This window comes from Podarcis raffonei, chromosome 6, assembly GCF_027172205.1.
Source record: "Podarcis raffonei isolate rPodRaf1 chromosome 6, rPodRaf1.pri, whole genome shotgun sequence".
Taxonomy (NCBI): domain Eukaryota; kingdom Metazoa; phylum Chordata; class Lepidosauria; order Squamata; family Lacertidae; genus Podarcis; species Podarcis raffonei.
The window spans coordinates 27,132,416-27,155,438 of NC_070607.1; the positions used below are offsets into that span (position 1 = coordinate 27,132,416).

Here is a 23,023-nt window from a genome sequence, read left to right on the forward strand (position 1 = left end):
AGTTTCCCAAACTTGTTTTTGGACTACATTTTGGACTACATTTCCCACCATCCTTGACCATTGGTTCTGCTGGCTAGGGATGATGGGCATTGTAGTCCAAAAACAGCTGGAGACTCAAGTTTGGGAAACCCTGATCGACATTAAATTACAATATAAATGAGCCCAGAGTGACAGATTTATAGGACTAGCAGTCTCCTTGCCAGGGAAAGGTGTGTGGGTTGTCATGCAGGGCTGGTGGGGATTAATCCTGATTACAATCCTACAACCAACCTGAAAGGTGCTCACCAAAGAGATGAAACAGTGATATTTCATATGTTTTTGTTGCAACCTTCCCTGCCCTGCACAACCCATATGTACGCGTACACACACACACACACACACACACACACACACACACACAAAAAAACTTCCATCAAATTTGCCGGGTTTTTTTTTAAAAAATAACTTTTTATTGGGTTTTTAAAACAAGAATAATGTTATACAAATAAGTATACCAAGTTTTCTCATGCCATTTGTCTATGACAAAAATAGCATAATAAATGTGGGGTGATATGTACAACATGTGGTTCATTATTGTGGTCAATGTATAAGTTCTTGGCTCATGAATTGGCTAAAAATATTAGGAAGAAAAGAGGGGGAAAGAGGGGGAGGGGGAATAGCAAGTGGGGTGGGGGTCATGCTTCTATTCTTCCACTTAGTGTATGTGTGGGGTTTTGTGCCAGCGCAAATTTCCCTTCTTAAAACTATTAGAGATCCTGGAACACAAAAGTGAAGTTTGAGGGTTTTGCGATCTAGATTTGGAGAAGCGTTACTACCACTGCAATACATCTAAGTAAATCTCTCTTCCTTCCCCACTCCTGCCATGCATTAGAGTACAAATAAAAGAGTTAGAATAATGATCTGTTGCGACCTTGATGGAAGCGTACAATAGACGAGCCTTCTTGTGTTTTGGCTCATTTTCCTCTCCCCCCTTTTTCCTCCTTCTCCTCCTCCTTCTTTCCTTTTTCTTTTTTCTTTGCCATAATGGCTTATGCTCTATGCCATATACAGTGGTACCTTGGGTTACATACGCTTCAGGTTACATACGCTTCAGGTTACATACGCTTCAGGTTACAGACTCCGCTAACCCAGAAATAGTGCTTCAGGTTAAGAACTTTGCTTCAGGATGAGAACAGAAATTGTGCTCCGGCAGCGCGGCAGCAGCAGGAGGCCCCATTAGCTAAAGTGGTGCTTCAAGTTAAGAACAGTTTCAGGTTAAGAACGCACCTCCAGAATGAATTAAGTACTTAACCTGAGGTACCACTGTACTTTGATATTTTTTGTAGTTTTTTTAGCTTTTCCCATTATTATTATTAAGGATTTTTCTTTTGTAATTTTGGTTGTTTATATTTATCTGTATTTGTTTAAAGCAAAATAAAAGTATTTTTTTTAAAAAAAAAAAGAGTTCTTGTCCCCAAACCCAAATTATGCACCCTTCAAAAGCTTCACCCCTTCTTCAACACTGTTGAAGTGCTGGGGGGATGGGGACAGCAGATATATACCATAATTTTAAAGCATATCCAACATACATTTAAAGCTCATGACTTCCGCTAAAGAATCCTGGAAACTGTAGTTTGTCAAAAGTTCTAGGAATTCTGACTCTGGGAGGGGGAAACTACGGTTTTCTGGATTCTTGAAGGTCGTCATGTGTGTTGGGTGCATTTTAAATGTATGGTGCGGATGGAGTGGGAAAGAAATGTACATAGATTTTCTTGACCCTGGTGACGAAAAGACACTTGCCTGAGAACTCTAGATGCTTTTAAAAATTGGAACTGGAAGGATGAACACTAAAGGCTTTTCATCACAAAATGTAACTCTTTCTGTAATACACATGTAAATCCTGTGGAGCACAAGCATCACATGTGGATGTTTCCTGGTTCAATTCTCAGTATCTCCAGAGTGGTTTGGGGATGTTTTCATGGTTCGGGGGGAAATTACTTGATAAAACAGAACATTTCAATATAATGGCATATAAGTAAAGTCCCAGGTTTGAAGGAGGAGGCAACTTCAGGCACACACCCCCCCTTATCCAATGCAGTCACTATGGGATCTATATTTTGCGACAAAGCAAATGGCCACTGTATATCTGAATTATTTTGAATAATTCTGAGTTTTGTTTAGGCAATAATACCCATAAATGTATTTTTAAATTATTGGATATCTGCTTTCAAAACTTCGGGTTTTAATCTACAGTGGTACCTCAGGTTACATACGCTTCAGGTTGCAGACTCCGCTAACCCAGAAATAGTACCTCGGGTTAAGAACTTTGCTTCAGGATGAGAATAGAAATTGTGCTCCGGCGGTGCAGCAGCAGCAGGAGGCCCCATTAGCTAAAGTGGTGCTTCAGGTTAAGAACAGTTTCAGCTTAAGTACGGACCTCCGGAACGAATTAAGTACTTAACCTGAGGTACCACTGTATATTTTGATATAATTGTGTTATTCCACCGTGTTTTTTCCTCGTGAATATTTTATATTATTTTATGTAAGCACCTTTAAGCGGTACGTCAATCTTCTCAAACCAAAGGGGGGAAAATCAATTATCAGATTTCATTTTGAAAGCTGCTTCTATGCAAGTGGTTAGCTATGAACAGATATTCTAAACACATTAAATGAAGAAGATGGTGCATCTGCATGAAGGTCCTGCTTTCTCTCGGCAGGAGCGCAGCTTTGATTGTAAGATCTGTGGTAAGAGCTTCAAGAGATCCTCCACGTTGTCTACCCATCTTCTCATCCACTCAGACACTCGGCCTTATCCATGCCAGTACTGTGGGAAGAGATTTCACCAGAAATCCGACATGAAGAAGCACACTTTCATCCATACAGGTGAGAATCGCTACATCCCTTTTGGCTTCCCAGAATCCAAATAAATAAATAAATAAATAAATAAATAAATAAATAAATATCCATCCACCTCCCACCCCCTGCTGTTGGGATAAATGGACATCTTTATCCGCTGGTTTCTTTTTTTGTTAAATCGTTTTTATTAATTTTCCAATTAAAAAACATCCAATTAACATATCATAATCCAATTAAAAAAAAACTAAAATAAAAAAGATCAAATTATCTTCCAAATTATAATTATTAATTTTTGGGACTTCCCATAGGCTGGACCTTGAAGCATATCTCCAAATCTCAATCCTGCCTCTCGTCGTTATTTCCATATTTCCACATCTCAATTTTAACGCTCTAAACTTCTTTTTATCCGCTGGTTTCCTCCACAGTAATGCCGGGAAAGCAGGGTGGACTAGCTGACAGATTTATTTTTTGTCTCTCCAAGGTACAAGTAGTTTTAGAAAGACAGACACGCAAGCCCTCTTCAGTTCTTCCTTTAAAGCAGAGGAGGTGGCAAATGTTTTTCTATGTGAGAGCCACATTCCTTTCTAGGCAACATTCTGAGGGCCACATGCCAGGGGCAGAAAGAGCCGCTGGACAGAGCAATGCAGTGCTTCCCCCCCTAAAAAAATGCTTAGGGGTACTCTCATTTTCCTACTCATATTGAAATACAATCGTACCTTGGGTTACAGACGCTTCAGGTTACAGACGCTTCAGGTTACAGACTCCGCTAACCCAGAAATATCACCTCAGGTTAAGAACTTTGCTTCAGGATGAGAACAGAAATTGTGCGGCGGCGGCGCAGCGGCAGCAGGAGGCCCCATTAGCTAAAGTGGTGCTTCAGGTTAAGAACAGTTTCAGGTTAAGAACTGACCTCTGGAACGAATTAAGTTCTTAACCAGAGGTACCACTGTACTGCCCCTCAATGAGGCCAAACTTAGATTCACAAAATGTTTAGGGGTATGTCTACCCCTGCGTACCCCGGGGTGGGGGGAAAGCACTGGAGCAATGAATGTCAATTTTCCCTTTGTATTGTTATTTCTACCCACACTCCTGAGGCAAGAAACAAGATGGCGCCCTCCCCATTGCATGTGTATAGAATTCAGCTGACGTCGCTACCAATCCCTGCGCCCTAGCATTTGCTGCCTGCATTTTGTTCTGCCTAATGGTAGGCCCAGCCAGAAAGTTGGAGGGTGGAGATCCAAACAGTCAGTCTTGATACTTGCTCTGGAGCTCTCTTGTGTATTATTGAGTTTTTCCAATTGAACTGCTTGAGGGCTATTTTCAGTGGTAGGCAAGGCACCATGATTTTGAGTTTCTGGGGAACATGGAAACAAAACAAAAACGCAGATTGAATAGCTGAGGAAAACTGTTAGGAGAAAGACAAACAGAACACGCTGCAGATTTAAATGGAGCTTTTCTCAGGGGGTATGTCTTCTGACCCAGCAGCCTTCTGTATCCACTGAAGCGGGAGTAAATTACAAAGATATTATCCCCCATGCGAATAAAAAACAGGAGGAGAGCTTTGCAGAGATCTATAGAGTCCGAGACCTGTTTCCTACAATGGCCAACCAGAAGACTATGGAAGGCGCACAAGCAGGATGCGAGGGCAATAGGCCTTTCCTGCCATTTGCTGTTTGACAACTGATATTCAGAGGCATGTTGCCTCAGTTATTGGATGTGATGCAAAACCATTATGGCTAATGGCCGTTGAGAGCCTTATTCACCATGAATACGCTTAATCCCTTTTTAAGACTGTCTACATTGGTCCAGCACTACATCTTGTGGTAGCAAACTCTACTATTTAACAATTTAGCTTCATCAGATAATCCCTATTCCGGTACTTTTGAGAGAAGGAGAAGATGGCCTCTCTGTCCTCCCTGTCACTCACAATTTTTCTAGGCTAAAAACCCCCAAACCTGTTTCTCCTTGGGAAGTTGCTCCAGCCCCCTGATATTTTGGCTGCTCTTTTCCAGCTCTAAAATATCAGCTGTACACTGTATTATAAGAGTGGTTGCACCATAGTTTTGTGTAAAGGCATTGTGTAGGTGGTTCCATCGTATCCTACTGATTCCCAACATGGAATCTGTGGTACAACAGTACCACACTGGATCAACATTTTCATTTGGCCACCCACCACAAATGCAAGATCTCTTTTCAGTCAGTGCCAGCTTAAATCCCAATGAAATAAGGATTTCTGCATGACTTCGCACTTGCTTAAATTGCCATTTTAATGTCCATTCACCCAGTTCCGAGACAGCCTTTTGTTCCAAAGCTTTATGTCCTTCTGTATGGCTGATGTGAAAAAACGCCGCATATTACACCTTGGAAAATGCAATTCATGGTCACTGCTGTTGTGAGTTTCCATGTGCAATCTGATTGCAAGAGCGTCCCTGATATTGTCCATCTCTGCATTGCTAACTCCATTCTCCACCCATGTTCTGCCCCATTTTTGTGAACTTTTATTGGTTTTTAGAAACCAATTGCTTGTCATGGTTTCAAAGTGCGCTAGTCTACTCTCAGCGTAATGCCATTTATTTTGAGCGTGTGTTGATGGAAAACTAGATGACCCTCAGCAAAACCTCGCAACGTGTAAGAACAAATGGCTGCACAATTATTTCCCCAGGAAGCACGACCATTAACATTTCAGAGACAGGGAAGGAGGCAGTGAAAGAAAAAGGCCTTCTGTGGTTAGGACGAGGGCAGCGCCCGGATTTTTAAATCAGGTTCTTCCACTTTCCAAACAGGCACACTGGCTTAGTGAGCAATGAGGGCCGCTATCTGTGTGCATGTTTGGGAGAGGAAATCATTCATGCAATTGGAAATAGAAACGAACAATCCAACTGCTATTGAAATACTCTTTTCATCTGAAGAGGTGAGCAATGAAGAATGAGCTGCTTAGGGGAAGAGGGTGGGAATCTTCTCCTGCAAAGGTTTTCAAGGGAACTCTGGTCAGCAGTTTGCCAAGGATGCTTTAGGGAAGAAAAGGATAGCTTCCTAAGTCTGAGAGCTGAGATCCCCATTGACCTGGCTGTTTAGGGGCTGCACCCTCTCAACCCTGACATCATTGCCAAGCTCTGAGTTACCTGAAAGGGTAATGTGAGGGCTCCCTTGTCTCCTTCTTCCAGTTGTGCCTTGTCAGAGAGTGGCTGGTACTTGTCCTAAACTAGGGCGATTAAAATTAGCACAAAACTTGACAAGGATCTTAAAGATGCTATCCTAGGGTTGCCATATTTCAAAAAGTAAAAACCAGGGCACCCCGAAAGTTGTTCAGCTTTTTTAAGACAAACCCCAAAGCTGTTGAGTTGAAGGTTTGTTTATTTTTTGTTTCTTTACAAAAACACAATTCTCCAATTGACTTGCCTAAGATCTAGGACAAAGCGCTGCCTTTTGGAAATTCACCTCCAGATGTCCGCCTTTTGAAATCCCGGGAATGTCCAGACATATGGCAGTCCTATGCTGTCCTTAGTATTTATTCCGAGTCACCTGCCCGTATCTGGGGGTGCCATTTTCTTTATATATATTATTTTTATTAGTTTTTTTAACATATCATTTTCAACAGTAATTAAACATACTTTTGCATCTTATTCAAATTTTTGACTTCCATCAATCCTGTCTGAAAATTTTCCAATCTAATCTCTCAGTATGCATTTCTTATCTTCCCTATTACATTTCAAACTCATTACCAATATCTCTATCTTTTCCTACTTTGTAACACTTCGTATATTTCTCCTTACAAAACTTCTTGCAGTCCTACTAGTGTAATTTGTTGATTACAGTTGCTCTTCAAATAATTCATATACTTCTTCCAAACTTCTGTAAATCTCTGGTCCCGCAGGTTTCGAATCCTTCCTGTCATTTTGTCCAATTCTGCATTTTCTATTGGACTTTTCAAGCTGGTTTGTTAAGGGTGCTACGTTGTTGTAACTTTGTGCCCATCCTTTTGTAATCACAGGTGAGAAGCCCCACAAGTGCCAGGTGTGCGGCAAAGCCTTCAGCCAGAGTTCCAATCTCATCACCCATAGTCGGAAGCACACGGGCTTCAAGCCCTTTGGCTGCGATCTGTGTGGCAAAGGCTTCCAGAGAAAAGTGGATTTGCGGAGGCACCGAGAGACGCAACATGGTCTGAAATGAGAGCCATGCAGAATCCGGGCGGGGAGGGGGAGGGAACCCAGGGAACCCCCAAAACACTATGTCAACAGACTTTTCCTCCTCCCTTAGTGGGCTGCCCTCTTCCTGCCCCCGCCTCTCTTGTCTGGCCACTTCCTGCCATGTTCTCACTAAACAGGAAGCCAGAGCAGACTGGCCAGCATTTTGTAGAACTTCACCAAAAGGTCTTAGGATGAAAATGGAACGCCAAGGCTGAAGGAAGGTGGGGTGAAGTCTTTTTCCCCACCCTGTGTCTATTCCTTTAAAATTAAACACTGGAAAAATAACATGCACACCCCACCGCCTTAAAGCCCCCAAAGTCTTTGTATACATAAGCTACTGGTGCCTATGAACCAGAAAGTCCTTTAAAAAATGAATTTCCCAGCTAACCCTTGATTTCCTGAAAGTTATTTTTTATCTGGGAAATCTAAACTACCTGAGTTTACATGGTCAACACACTGAGCAGCTTGACAAAGGAGAGAGAGTGACTGTATTTGATTTTCTACCGTTTAACAACTTGCGACTGGTTTTCATCCATTATTTGGACCTGGGACCTCAAGGCCTTTTCCAGAGTTTATAGAGCTCCTATTAGGCAGCTTCCTAGGACTGCTCCCAGTTAACTGGTCCTAGGCTCCAAATTTAGGAGTATTGGATTGTGGCCCAATACATTTTTCCAGCTGAGGGAAAGAGCCCCTTGGCTACTTCAGCCAACCTTGCCTAGTCCTGGTTGAGAATGCCTGAATAAGTTGGAGGGCAGCATTTCGATGTTGTGCAGAGTCCGGCATTCCCCACATGCTCCTCACATGTGTTTCACCAAGATGTCATCTCTAATTTTTAGTCTTCGTTGCACACCCAGGCCAGGTGTTAATCTCCAGTAGCTCCCTTCATGCCAGGGATTTGCAACTTTTAGGACAACACAATGCTCCTGTTGAAGTTTGCCCTTGAGTTGAAGAGGGCAGAAATAAGGGATGAGGACAGATTTTTGCTTTTAAATGTCATTGGCATTCTGTGATTAGATAACCAGTAGGTGAGAAATAGCTGAGGAGCTCCTGTTACTCTGGACTGAATATTTAGGTTATATGCTCTCAGATGGTCTCATGCCTGGAAGGACTCATAAATTAGTATCAGTTTGTTATAGTATGAATTTGCCTTAACTAATCCTGTGCATACCTCATTGTGGGCAGGGGTGGGGGAAGAATCTGTTTTTACTTTATAGATAGGATTGTAAATGCCTTTATTTAGACTTTACAGTGTGTCTTATGTTCATTGATGCATATTTATTGGAATAATGTTTTAAATTAATAAAGTCTCGAGGATCCTCAGAAGCGGTATTTATTTCAACAGGACGTATTAACCAAACCAGAGGTGCGATTCTAGATGAATTTACTTGGAAATCGGGTCCACAAATCAATGGACTTATTTCCCCCAACGGTGTAGGAATTACAGCAAATCAGTTAACAAAGCTTGCTGTACGATCAGACAAAAAACAAGACAGAACACTGAAGCTGGGAGGAAGACAGACGAAGCTCAAATCAGCCAAAAAGGTGTCACTTTAAGGCCACACTTTGACAGGCATATTCATGTCAAATCAGTGCCAGAGTTGGAGTCCTATCAGCTTGTGCACCATATATATATATACCAATATAGTGCCAAACAGTACAAAGGTACGGACAGCTGCACTGCAAAACAATCTGATTCCCCCACAGCGGTGCCCTTCTCCTTGACAATGCAGTCACTGCCTGGACAGTTTATATTGCACATGATACAAAAAAAAAAAAATCATCCAGAGCGGTCTCAACTGAGCAGGATCATAGATAAGCAGATTCTTTTTCTAAGGTGCAACCTGATACACGCCTATTCAGAAGCAAGTCCCGTTGGCTTCAGTAGGGGCTTACTCTCTGGTAAATTGGTGTAGGGTTGCAGTCTTTTGATCTCCTCCACAAGCTGTGCGCATGTAACCTACGTGGCAATTATACAGGCTTAGAGAGCATGAGAAGGCAGCTATTTCAGCATATTACCAGGATGTGACACATTTTTTGAGAACGAGAAAAGAGACCTAAAGAAGCACAGGGTTCAGAGAAGGGCTGGATTTACACCCACACTTTTGACTTTCTTTGGCTTAGCATGTGGAAAGCTCAGAGAAATGAATGCTGAGTTGTTTAGGACTGGGGATGATCACTGGTCACACCTAAGAGGAGACGGCCAAGTTCAGGGATGCAGAACTGTGGCCCCCAGATTTAGCTGGAATATAATGCCCATCATCCCTGGCCATTGGCGCTGATGAGCGGGACAGATGGGAACTGCAGTCCAATAATATCTGGTTGCCCACCTGCGGCCTAGCTCATCTCATTCCTAGCAGAACCTCCAGGCGTTTCTTTGTTTTGTTTTAAATCATGATGAATAATTAGCAGTTCTGAATTTAGTGTAATAAATCCATTTAACTAGGAGAGTCTGAATAGTCCCACCTTGCTTGTTCAAGACACGGTTCATTTTTATAATAGATCTGGGCTTCCCAAACTTGGGTCTTTAGCTGTTTTTGGACTACAATTCCTATCATCCTTGACCACTGGTTCTGCTAGCTAGGGATGATGGGAGTTGTAGTCCAAAAACAGCTAGAGACCCAAGTTTGTGAAACCCTGTGATAGGTTGCCAAAGTATCAGGCTCGGAGTGCTGAAATGGGGTTCTGTTAACCTGGGCTAGCCAGGAGATCTTGTGTGAAGTAATAACCAGGGACAGCGCAACATCAGGTGCTAAGTAGACCAGCAGACAGAGAGCAGTATCAAGACAGTTCCTGCCTTCAGACTTACAATCCAAAAGACAAGGCACATGAGAGAAAAAGAAAACTTCTGGTTCTGTAATAATAAAGTTATACAGTTTTGTAAAAAAAAAATATGCCTGGGAGTTCTGTGGGAGATGGAATATTTCAATGTGCCCCGCTTGTGGAAAGCTAGCCTGTCAGGGATCTAAGTCTAGCCTGCCCTCTAGTCCCCCACGACAGGTTAGTTCGAATAAGTTTTTCTGATGTGAAATATTCAATCCCATCACCTCCCTAGGCATTCTGAAACAGGACACTTTCAGGAGGGCCATACCATAAGATTCCTCTAAATATGGGGCTTTGAACACACATAACTCCTGCCCCCAGGTCTTGGAGCTCTACACTCAGGATATCCACAAAACCAGCACAGGTTTTCTGCATTTGGAGGGCAGTACGGATAGTCAACTCAACATAAAGGAAAATGCAACAAAATCCTATTCCAGGCATAGGCAAATTCGGCCTTCCAGCTGTTTCGGGACTACAACTCCTATCATCCCTAGCTAACAGGACCAGTGGTCAGGGATGATGGGAATTGTAGTCCCAAAACATCTGGAGGGCCGAGTTTGCCTATGTCTGTCCTATTCAAACCACCTGCTCATTTCTTGATCTAATTCTGCACTTCCAGTTGTGTTGTCCCAAGGCGCTAAATGACATGGTTCTCCTTTTGAGAACTACAGCCGCCTTGTTCTGTAGGGGCTTGGGATGAAAACTGGTGTTCACACTGTTACTGATAAAAAAAATTGTTTAAATAAAGGTCCTTCTCTACATGACAACCTCCAGCTGTCTGCAAGCTCTGGCTACATGATTTGTCAGAATGTGCCACACTCCTAAAGGAAAAGTTTATGGATTTAGGATGGACAAATCTGTCAGTTTTCCATTTCTCATTTTTGCAGTCTCAAGTTCAGTTCACCAGCTATCTGCACAAGTCTGCCTTTTGATATAAATTCCACCAGCATTTAAAAACACATTTATCTTAATAAACACATTTTTATACAATTCTGCCTGATAAGACACAGTCTTTTTGCAAGGAATTTCCCCAAATATAATGCATTTTATATATCATTTTCATGAATATATGCATTTCAATACATACTATCCCCCCCCCTCTCTCACACACACACTTTATTTGGTTGGAAAACTGCATCAAAAAATTCAGAGAAGTGCACCTGTCAAAGAGTAGCTGTGTTTTGGCACATACTGTATAGTGTTTAGGAAAGTTTGAATTAGGTAGGTTTGCATTAAAATCTTAACCACACCAAATGCCTAGTGTGGATTCAGGTCAACACTCTCTCTGTGCACCCCAATATTAAAGCCCATGATGTGAGACATTTTAAAAATCGAGTTCATGTGGTAACCTTTCAAAGCAATTATGGCACATGGTCACTTTTTCTGCCACTTTTGGATGTAGTTTACTGGGTCATCTCTTTGCAATGCAGGTGAGTATCTCTATTTTCCTTGCTTATTAAAAGAATTTATGTATTGCCTTTTCATGTGGAAATACCAAACAAACAAAATGAAAAGGAGACCCCAGCAAAACAACACAATAAGACCAAGTCAACAAAACAATGTTAAAACCTCAATCACAACAGAACTGCTTTGAAATATCAGTCGCAGTTAAGCAGGAAGAATGTCAGAAGTCGGTATAATTGCACCCCGACAGGCAAAAATAAGTCACATGCAAAACTGCTGTTTAAAAATAACCTTTTTGCAGTGAAAAACGGTGCTAGGGGTGGGAAATATCGTAATAATCTAAGCAGGTAGGAATCAGAACAAATTATTGAGGCTGTTACAGTGTGAAATTTGAAGATTGCAAATATCTTCCTTAATGTTATTACTTGGTTGCATTAAAAATGCATCGCCTATATTATGTGACTCATTATTCATGAAGCAGGTTCCATACCTTTTGTCTGCCAGAGTAACTGAAGGAAAAGGTAAGAGGAGACAACGGCTGTGCACACCTTTATGTCTCTCACTGAATTTTTTATGGCCCCTCCAGCTAGCCAGTTGGTGAAGCTCTGTGGCCACACAAGAGTGGAAAAGCAGAGCTATCTCAGAAAGACTAACCCTTTCAGGAGCTAATTTGAGCTTGTGTTCATTCACGCCAGCGGTGATTAAATTACCTATCGAGTGCGCTGAGCTATCATGATTCAGGGCAGGGGAGAACAAGGTGGATTTCACCTGATTGATTTGAAACGCGCGAGACGGGATGGGGAAGGGGAGGAACAGAAGAGCAGAGGGAAAGAATGGACAACAAAGAAACCACCCCCTGCTTGCCGATGTTATCATTTGATCCTGACAGAAAATGGAATGATTATTTATTTTGCTAGCGTTAAAATTTTTCATTCCCCACTCCACCCCCACACTTCCTCCAAGGAACTCTGGATGGCTCCTGCCGCTTCCCCTTGCTTCCCCATCAGAATAACACTGTGAGGTAGGTTAGATCAGACCATGAGTAGGCAAACTAAGGCCCGGGGCCCAGATCCGGCCCAATCGCCTTCTAAATCTGGCCCGCGGACAGTCCGGGAATCAGCGTGTTTTTACATGAGTAGAATGTGTCCTTTTATTTAAACTGCATCTCTGGGTTATTTGTGGGGCATAGGAATTCGTCCATTTCCCCCAAAAAATATAGCCCGGCCTCCCCACAAGGTCTGAGGGACAGTGGACTGGCCCCCTGCTGAAAAAGTTTGCTGACCCCTGGGTCAAACTGACGGACACCCAATGAGTTTATAGCTGAGTCAGGATCTGAACCCAGGACTCCTGGCTCAGTGGTACAATTGGGGAATTTCAGACTCTGGACTTAACAGTCTTATAGGAGATGGGGCCTATTTAGATGGCAATGGGCGTATTGCTTTACTTTAAAATGTGTTATGCCAGCCTTAAGAACATAAGAAGAGCCTGCTGGATTCGGCCAATGGCCCATCTAGTGCAGCATCCTGTACAACTATAATCTCTGACCCTTGGCCATGTTGGATGTCCTTGGCTGATGGGGCTTAGAGGCCAATACCATCTAGATCAGTGTTTTTCAAACTTGGGTCTAACCAGCTGTTTTTGGACTGCAGTTCCCTTCATCCCTGACCACTGGTCCCGCTAACTGGGGATGATGGGAGTTGTAGTCAAAAAACAGCAGGAGACCCAAGTTTGAGAAACACTGATCTATCTACAGGATGGTGAGTATTAAGAGAAGCATGTGGCCACAATAATCCATGATGAATTAGGGGGAAATGTTTAAAAGTACTTTAAAAAAAACCAAACCCAACCAGAGTCCTTTTTGTTGGGGATAATTTAGACAGAAATTCCCAGGTGTCAAAAAAGGTTATTTATGTGTGCCCCTACTGCAGCCCGTGTTTTGTTAGCCCAAAAATGGAAAACGAGTGAGGTCCTAACTAAAGAAGAATGGCAACTTAAGCTGATGCACAGCTTGCAGACTTCACATATAGAATAAGAGAACAAGAAGAACATGCGTTTAGAGAATGTTTATTGAATATGGGGGGGGGGAATTGTGTACACTTGAAAACATTGGCAGCATTAAGATAAATTCAACAGTGTAAAAAAGTTTTGATGGATGCAATAATGGAATAATGAATGGTTTAGTTTATGTAAAATATGATATGCAAAATGAACCATGGAAACAGAAGAGGGAAAGTCATTGATATTTTAAGATTGTTTAAATGAATATTCTAAATTGTAAAACAGAAAATTTAAAAGGGTCCCATCATAGGACATTTCTAGCCCTGTTCCAGAACCTGCAGCTGATCCAGAATGAGCCATATGCTTCTCTGTTTGTCCATAGGAAGCAAAGCTTGTTCTGGTTCAGCTCCAGGTTCTGGAGCAGGGCTAGAAATGTCCTGTGATGGGACATTGTCCTGGCCTTGCCCACACTGGTGCTCTCCGGTCCACTTTCAGGGCCAGTGTCCACCCAACCTTTAACCAGTAGGAAGTGGCGGCCTCAGGGAGTGGGTGGGGAGTAGTTCCATGGAGGATACAGCTATGTATGAAAGACATACAACTTGCCCTGCGCCCCATTGGTTGTCCTGCTGCCTTCCCATACAATAGAGGACACAGCCACAGTTCAAGTAAGATTCAACCGCCGCTCCAGTCAGCTTCTGAGAGCAAGTGTGGTGTAGTGGCTAAGAGCGGTGGACTCGTAATCTGGTGAACTGGGTTCGCTTCCCCGCTCCTCCACATGCAGCTGCTGGGTGACCTTGGGCTAGTCACACTTCTCTGAAGTCTCTCAGCCTCACTCACCTCACAGAGTGTTTGTTGTGGGGGAGGAAGGGAAAGGAGAATGTTAGCCGCTTTGAGACTCCTTCGGGTAGTGATAAAGTAGGATATCAAATCCAAACTCTTCTTCCCGAATGTGTACACGTCACGTTCTCCTTTCTGCAGGCAGCAATATGTCATTATTTGCCCCTGCTCCTGGCCACTGGCAGATTTGGCAGCGGCAGCAGGAGGTGGGAAGCCACCTGCCATTTTAATTTCCCCAAACACCACAGCAGCAACACTGTTGTCAGGTATTCCAGGGGACTGAGGGAATATTTAAACGGTGAGTAGCTTCTCAGTCAGCGCTACCAAGCACTCAGGTGCGCAGGGTTCCAGCCTGCTTAATGGACCCTACTGGATCCCTTAACCTTTGTCGTCCGAGGTTGTGGGTGCTGCCAACTGGTAGTTGGGCAGAAAGTCAACAGAAGTTAAGTCACTGCCCCACTCATGTCCCTGAAGGCATGCTTCTACTCTCTTCCATATAAGGGATAACTAAAGTGGTGGCTGAATGGACACCGCTGCGGTTGGCCAGAATTTGCCTTTCACTCTTGGCGCTGGGTTGCCCGGGTTATCTGAGACACCTGGATACCAGTGATCAGCCTTCCAACAGTTGCGTTTTTTATTATTATTACTGAAGCGCACCTGCAGGGGGCTGTGAAACTGATAAGACCAGCAGCAGCATGGGAGAGGGGGTGCAGAACCCCCAGTCAAAATCAGGCCCTCTCAGCTGGCTTCCCAATCACATGGGAAAGGCAAATTCATTTCATTTTTATTTTTGAAAATAAGCCTGCATCCCCTGGCATCTCATCTAGTTTGGACTCCAGTTCATCTGATCAATTTTTATCACACCTGTTCGTTATATGCATATAAATGCCACGGAGAGCAAATAGGAAGCTGGGGGTGGTTGTGGAAGCCTGGATCTATAAAAACGTCAGGCACACATCTAGCAGGGATATTTACTGCCCATTGCCTGACAAAGATTAACTTGGTGTTGGCCATAAAATCTTTCAGTAAAAAATTAAGAAAGGGAGCACTTTCAGGGGGGAACTGCCCCAGCATTCTGATAATTAGTTTCTTCTGCACAATGAAAAGAAAGGCAAGGAGGGCACCTGGAAATTAAAAGGATCTGTTAACGTTTGGGTTTTAATCTCCATTTTTGCTCCCTGGGTAGCATGCACAAGATACAGAACTGGAAATAAGACAGCAGGCAACATTCCCTTCATATATGGTTTGAAATTCACACAAAGCAGCTGAACAAATGACAGAAAAACACACACACCACCCAACACCTGTGTGGTTTTGATGTTGGTCAGTGTCCATTTTTCACCTTAACTGCTACTTCTATGCCCTCATCCTGCTCTGCCTTTTTTCCACACTCTTGTTACAGGGTTGCCAACTTGAACAAAATATTGGAGGGGTGGCGCAGGTAAGCCCTGACTCACATAATCAATCACAAGATGCACCAATTGAATGGCAATGTCCATCAGCTTTTTTGCGGGGGCTGGCCCTCTCTCAAAACAACAACAACAACAACAACAATTGGGGTGTGTGTGTGAAGGGACCTCGGTCCCTAGGATTTGACTCCTATGTGTTGCTAAATCCAATTATCTAAGGTGACTGACAAGGTTTCCTTTACAGTTGCCCACTATGTCTTCATGTCAGATATAGGCCTGATTTCACACATCACGTTAAACCAAACCATGGTTTAGCGTGAAGACATGAGCATGTGTTATCATTTTAGCTTGCCACAGCAGCTATGTTGGATAGCTCATCTGGTAGAGCATGAGACTCTTAATCTAGAGGGAGAAGGAGGGGAAGTTCCATTGTGCAAGTGGCAATCCTTTAACTAGCTGATCTACTGCATGGGATACCATTGCCCAGAGTTTCCAAATCATTACAGACTTGTTTGCATTCTCTTGATAACTGTGGAAGAATATTGTATATATACAGAAGCAATGTACACAGGTTAATACATTAGCAGGGTTTTAAGATTACTTGTGGGACATGGGTGGCGCTGTGGGTTAAACCACAGATCCTAGGACTTGCCGATCAGAAGGTTGCGGTTCGAATCCCTGCGACGGGGTGAGCTCCGTTGCTCAGTCTCAGCTCCTGCCCACCTAGCAGTTCGAAAGCATGTGAAAGTGCAAGTAGATAAATAGGTACCGCTCCAGCAGGAAGGTAAACGGTATTTCCGTGCGCTGCTCTGGTTCGCCAGAAGCAGCTTAGTCATGCTGGCCACATGACCCGGAAGCTGTATGCCGGCTCCCTCGGCCAATAAAGTGAGATGAGCGCCGCAACCCCAGAGTCGGTCATGACTGGACCTAATGGTCAGGGGTCCCTTTACCTTTACCTTTAAGATTACTTGTAATTTTATTATGAATGGATAATAGGCGATTTAAATATGTTACAAATTTAACAATGGACATGCAGTATCTTGATAAATAATAGAACCAAGGAAGGGATTAGAGGGAAGTCCATTTGTTTTGTTTTGTTTTTGTATTGTTGTTGTTTTTTATTTTTGTTAGTTTTGGAAAATCAATAAAATGTTATATAAAGATTTAATAGATTCAGACTTAGTCATGTTCCCAGCTGAGAGACCTGAAGGGTTATCATCAGGTATAGCACACCAGCTCACTGAATGAAATATTTAAAATGATTGTGCAGTGTTCGTCCTTTGAATATTTATTCAGAAGAAACACCTTGAATTCAGTGGGACTTACCGTATCGTGCAGGCACATGCTTTCCAGCACCCAGTGCCTGTGCCTGGTACAGACACCAAAACCAGTTGTGAAGACCTGGTGTGGTCCCCGCCCCCCATTTTACCTAGAACAGAGGATGTGGTGGTTTAGCACTTCCTGTCCTGGCGGTGCCAATTCGCAGGCCAGACCTGTGCTACACAACTTATGACTCACCTCGCTGAGTGCAAGTCATCAAGCTTCCTTTGAAAAGCCCCCTGTTTTTGCAGCTCTAGGCAGGTGTCAATAGGTAGACATTTACGGGGGCCTAGGTAAAACCCCAATACATGGCTAGTGCCCATGGAAGCTGGTCCATTTATGGTGAATGAGGCCCTGCTCCACCAACTTCAGTCTGTCCCCAGCCAGCCACGCTTGCCTGTCTCCTTATTTATATCCAATTCCAGGAGTGGCACTGCCTCTCAGCATTGCTCCTTGTAGAGGAGGATGGGGACAAATCTAGGATTTGTTGCCTCTGCCTGTCATTGGCTCTGGCTTCACTTTCTGTTGGACTTTCTACCTTCTTCCCCACCAGTCCCAATGGGCACCAGCCTCCACTGGCCGGTGGGCTGTGTTTGGCTTAGTGGCTGACAGGTTATGCAGGCCTAATGTATGGTGTTGAACCTGTGCTCATTGAATAGTCTGCACAATGCTGAATTAAGGGCAGGCTATGTCCTAGGAAGTTGGGACGTGGGTGGCGCTGTGGGTTAAACCACAGAGCCTAGGACTTGCTGATCAGAAGGTCAGCAGTTCGAATCCCCGTGACGGGGTGAGCTCCCATTGCTCGGTCCCTGCTCCTGCCAACCTAGCAGTTCAAAAGCACGTCAAAGTGCAAGTAGATAAATAGGTACCGCTCAGGCGGGAAGGTAAACGGTGTTTCCGTGCGCTGCTCTGGTTCGCCAGAAGCGGCTTAGTCATGCTAGCCACATGACCCGGAAGCTGTACGCCGGCTCCCTCGGCCAATAAAGCGAGATGAGCGCTGCAACCCCAGAGTCAGTCACGACTGGACCTAATGGTCAGGGGTCTCTTTACCTTTACCTTATGTCCTAGGAAAACAGATCTTTCCTCTAGTTCCCAGGTTCTATGTGTGACTAGGTTATGGGAAGGATCAAAAATGGGATTTGCCCTGAGATCTTTTGATGAAGGGTGGTGTATAAATCTAATAAATAAATAAAAATAAAATAAAAGACTTGCCCAACTAAAGATGGCTAGTACTGGACCCTTTTTGCAAACTACCGTAGTTTTTAAAAATTCTCTTCCTAGTTCCATAAGTATTTACTTGCAGGACTTTCAATAGCATTTACAGGTGAGGTAAAGGCAAAGGACCCCTGGACTGTTAAGTCCAGTCAAAGGCGACTAAGGGGTTGTGGTGCTCATCTCACTTTCAGGCCGAGGGAGCCGGAGTTTGTCCACAGACAGCTTTCTGGGTCATGTGGGCAGCATGACTAAACTGCTTCCAGCACAACAAAACACTGTGACAGAAGCCAGAATGCATGGAAATGCCGTTTACTTCCCACTGCAGTGGTACCTATTTATCTACTTGCACTGGTGTGCTTTCAAGCTGCTAGGTTGGCAGGAGCTGGGACAGCGCAAGTATTCAAACTGCGACCTTCTGATCAAAAAGACCAAGAGGCTCAGTGGTTTAGACCACATATAAACACACACTTTGGGAATTGAGGATGTACACACTGATAAGTACATTGGGTCCCAATTCTCTTTGTAGCTGCTGAGTCTTGTAGAAATACAACTATTGACCTGCAACTGAGGATTTCATATCCGTAAAGGAAATTTGCCTTATTTCTGTTTCTCAGCCAGATGTCTACTTTTCTCCAATCCACACACTGTTTCATGCCCTCTCCACCCAATAGTTCAGAGTGCAGATGTTTGTGAAAATTCAGAAAGTGGCATGTTTGGGCATTGAGGCCTCGGTCTACCTAACAGATGTTATGTGTAATGCACAGTGAAATCAAGGAATGACTAACCTCGGCTCCAATCATAGGATGCAATCAAGGCAGGTAGTGCTGGCTGACGGTGGACTCAAGTTTGTCATAATGGACCAGCCTCCATTGATTTATACTTAATCCAGTTCAGGAGTTCCGGCTTGAGCAGAAATAAACAGCCTTTAGAAAAGTGTCCTAGCTTAAATTATACTTGTAGATGACACTGAAAGAGTCTTAAGAAGACCTGTCACGAGGAATTGTCAGCCATGTGCGGTAAATCACATTCTACGAAAGAGTTTCTCAAACATGACACATCAAATGGACACTCAAAAGGCAAAAGGATAGAAGCCCAAATGAAAGCACGCCACGCCATTCACAAAACAGAGAAATGCCCTAATACCTATTTGGGTGGAATGTGGGTCAATAATAAAGCCAGCGGTCAGAATCTAAAGAAAAAGAGCAGTGAGGAGTAAGAATGGAGGAAAAATCTGATTCGGTTCACATTTGCAGGTGATGCTGCTAAATTCACTTTCTGAAACAATAAACAAACCAATACCCAGCCATTTCTCGAATTTGGCACTTCTCTGAACTTTGCAACATTGCTCTACGCTACAGTCAAGTAATATGTACAAAAATGCATATACTGAAGAGTGAATTAAGTAGGGCAAACTGTACAAATGCATCTCTTAGTGAAAATAATACACACAAATGCATCATGCTAGAGAAAGTTGCTTTGCAAAAATGTGCATATTAGGCAAAACTGCAGAAGAAGGTTTATCGTTAGGAGAAATTTACGGTAAAATGGAAACGAGAGCCACTTAAAAAAAAAAAAACTGTAACGTGATGTGGAGAACTGGGTTTAGGAGTGGAAAATTTAGAACCTGTGAGAAACCAAAACGGATAGATTCAGCCACCCCTGGAGAGAGGCAATGAACAGAATCCAGGGGGTTTAGAAGAAAAGGTGACGCGAGGGCAGCAAAACAAAAAGGCAACGGGCAACGGCTGCATCCCATCCTCTTTGAAGCACAGTGATGCAACTCAGATTGGGGAAGAAACTATGGAGGAAATACATGTTCTTAGAACATCTCACCGTTGGGCTGGAATCAAAGGAGAGGTGGCAAACGGACGACGGAGCAATCACGCTATCTTTACCGGCCACAAAATCAATCTAGAGATTGCTAAACCTGTAAGGAAACAGAGTGCTGAGGACACCTAAACTGTCTTGCCACCGCAAATTGGCTCACAACAGAGAGAAATTGCATGGGATGGAAAATCACACAGGAAATAAAGAAAGGTGTTGGTGAGGAAAGAGAACAGCCCAGTCTCTGCGGGCTGAGCTAACAGGGAAAATTCAGGCCAAGAGAAAAAAAAGCATTCCCCCCCTCTTAAGGAATTACAGGCAAAAATGATTAAATGATATGATTACTTCCAATGCTAATTAATGCAACTGTTAGGCTTGGAAAGCTCTTCTTTTGAATATTTTCCCCAGAATTAACAGAAACTTCAAAGTTTAGCGAATGTGCAACATAGGATGGTCCTTGGGTATAAAATACTTGATCGCTAAAAAGAAGAAGAAGTGATATTTCTGTAATTAAAGCCTAAAACTTTTGCAGACTGAGCACGGAAACCGACTGCATTTAACATCCCCTCCGAAAGAAAGAAAAAAGTACAGTGGTACCTCGGGTTACATACACTTCAGGTTACATACACTTCAGGTTACAGACTCTGCTAACCCAGAAATAGTGCTTCAGGTTAAGAACTTTGCTTCAGGATGAGAACAGAAATCGTGCTCCGGCGGCGTGGCAGCAGCGGGAGGCCCCGTTAGCTAAAGTGGTGCTTCAGGTTAAGAACAGACCTCCGGAACAAATTAAGTACTTAACCCGAGGTACCACTGTACAGAGGGATGTGGGTGGTGCTGTGGGTTAAACCACAGAACCTAGGACTTGCTGATCAGAAGGTCGGCGGTTCGAATCCCCATGCCGGGGTGAGCTCCCGTTGCTCGGTCCCAGCTCCTGCCAACCTAGCAGTTCGAAAGCCCATCAAAGTGCAAGTAGATAAATAGGTACCGCTCTGGCGGAAAGGTAAACGGTGCTTCCGTGTGCTGCTCTGGTTCACCAGAAGCGGCTTAGTCATGCTGGCCACATGACCCAGAAGCTGTACGCCGACTCCCTCGGCCAATAAAGCGAGATGAGCGTCGCAACCCTCGAGTCGGTCACCACTGGACCTAATGGTCAGGGGTCCCTTTACCTTTACCACTGTACAGAGAAGTTGTTTGCTCCTTGTTTACTGCTGCTGGGTTTGTAGCACTTGTGCCTCACACAAGGGACATCATTTAAAGTTTCTGTAGAGCATGGATGAGGAACCCGTGGTATTTTGGATGTTCCTGGACTCCCAACTCCCATTGGACTCAGCCACCATGTCCAACAGTCCAACAAAATCTGGAGGGCCAGAAAATCTGCTGTAGAGGAAGGGAAGAATAGATTACAGCAGATGTGATAAGATTCAAAGAAAGCTTCAGAGATAACATTGGGGTTAAATTCAAGATAAATTGGGTGGGTGGGGGAAATAAGCAATGTATTTTAAGTCAGGGCATTTACTGTGGTTCCTTTCTTATGGCTCTTACCCATCAGATATGGGTGTTTCTGAAGAATAATCGCAGGTGATCTCACCTCTGGGTTACTGCTTCCTGCCCTCCCTAAATGGCAACCCTGACTGGAGCGTATCCTGCCATTGTAGCAACGTGGCGGGGAAAATGTTGGCTTTGTGGCTTTTTTTGTATCTGATCTTACAACTCTTGTTTCTATTTGCTGAAGAAGGAACAATTCTACAAAGTTTTTGTGTTTCGTTAGCGTGCCACGATTTTAAAAATCTGTTAACACAGAGACAACACCAATCAATCAGTTGGTCAGTCGGTCAATCAACACATGCTATACTGTAGGTTGTAAACTAATGTACATTTCGAAGCCAGCTTTGCCCAAACATTGCTCATTGGGGGTGCACCAATCACTGGAAGCAACGGCAGTTGATTCCTCACTTCACTACCTCAATAGTCTGCTATGTTCAGGGTTGGCCCTACCATTAGACACAATGGGACAACTGTTCCAGGCTGCAGGTTGTGGGCAGCAGCAGCAGCTGCCCCTGGTTTCATCTCTGAGCCCTCTAGCCATTTTTCTCATGGTTACATGGTCTTTCCTGGACACCTTAATTGGGCCTCAGAATGGTGGAGAACATTATCCATTTAGCAGTGTTGAATTATGGCTCCATCTATATAATACCACTTTAAACAGCCATGCCTTCCCCCAGAGAATCCTGGGAAGTGTAGTTTGTTAAGGATGTTGAGAGTTGTTAAAGGCAAAGGTAAAGGGACCCCTGACCATTAGGTCCAGTCGTGGCCGACTCTGGGGTTGCGGCGCTCATCTTGCTTTACTGGCCGAGGGAGCCGGCGTACAGCTTCCGGGTCATGCGGCCAGCATGACTAAGCCGCTTCTGGTGAACCAGAGCAGCACACGGAAACACCGTTTACCTTCCCGCCGGAGCGGTACCTATTTATCTACTTGCACTTTTTTGGTGTGCTTTTGAACTGCTAGGTTGGCAGGAGCAGGGACCTCGCAACGGGAGGTCACCCCGCCGCGGGGATTAGGAGATCCTTATTTCCTTCAGAAAACTATATTTTCCAGTGTGGCTTGAACAGTCAATCCCTCTTCCTAATAATTCTGGCAATTTTAGCTCTGTGAGAGGAATAGGGGTCTCCTAATAACTCTTAGCACCTGTAACAAACTACACGGATACTGATTTTTTCCCTTGGAGGTTTTAATTTTTTCAAACGATTTATCTTTCCACTGTGAGGATGTGTTGACTTTTAAAGTGCTGCAGCTTAGATACCTGGCTTAGATTTTTAATCGTTAAAATTCTCATGTCATCATCTCGTGATAGGAACATAATGCAAACAGCTCAGCAAAGTCAACATACCCACCCAACATTTTATGTTCCCAAATCACTCCTTTAGCTAATGTTTCCAAGACGTACCACGCGACACATCTGGCGCAAACCAAACATTTTCAGTCAGTTGGATCGCATTGTCAATATTTGCCCGTGAAATGTACAGACATTTTATGAAGATCTCGAGCTACGAGGAAAGTCAAAGGGCTATTACAGGATTGTTCCCAGCTTTCAATCAAAGTTAGATCTCAGCCAAGCCATGTGCTAAATAAATGTAATCTTGGAGTTCCTGGGACCAGGAAGTGAAAACCTGTTG

The 23,023-nt window shown here is 43.7% G+C and overlaps 1 protein-coding gene across 1 annotated transcript in view; it reads left to right on the plus strand.

Moving 5' to 3' along the window:
• GFI1 (growth factor independent 1 transcriptional repressor) overlaps window positions 1-7,948 on the plus strand; it is a 38,121-nt gene extending 30,173 nt beyond the window's left edge. The window contains exons 7-8 of the mRNA XM_053391758.1: window positions 2,697-2,862; window positions 6,827-7,948. Of these exons, the coding sequence (XP_053247733.1) occupies window positions 2,697-2,862; window positions 6,827-7,005 (345 nt within the window). The 3' untranslated portion in view covers window positions 7,006-7,948. The remainder of the gene's footprint in view (window positions 1-2,696; window positions 2,863-6,826) is intronic.
• The last annotated feature ends 15,075 nt before the right edge of the window (window positions 7,949-23,023 follow it).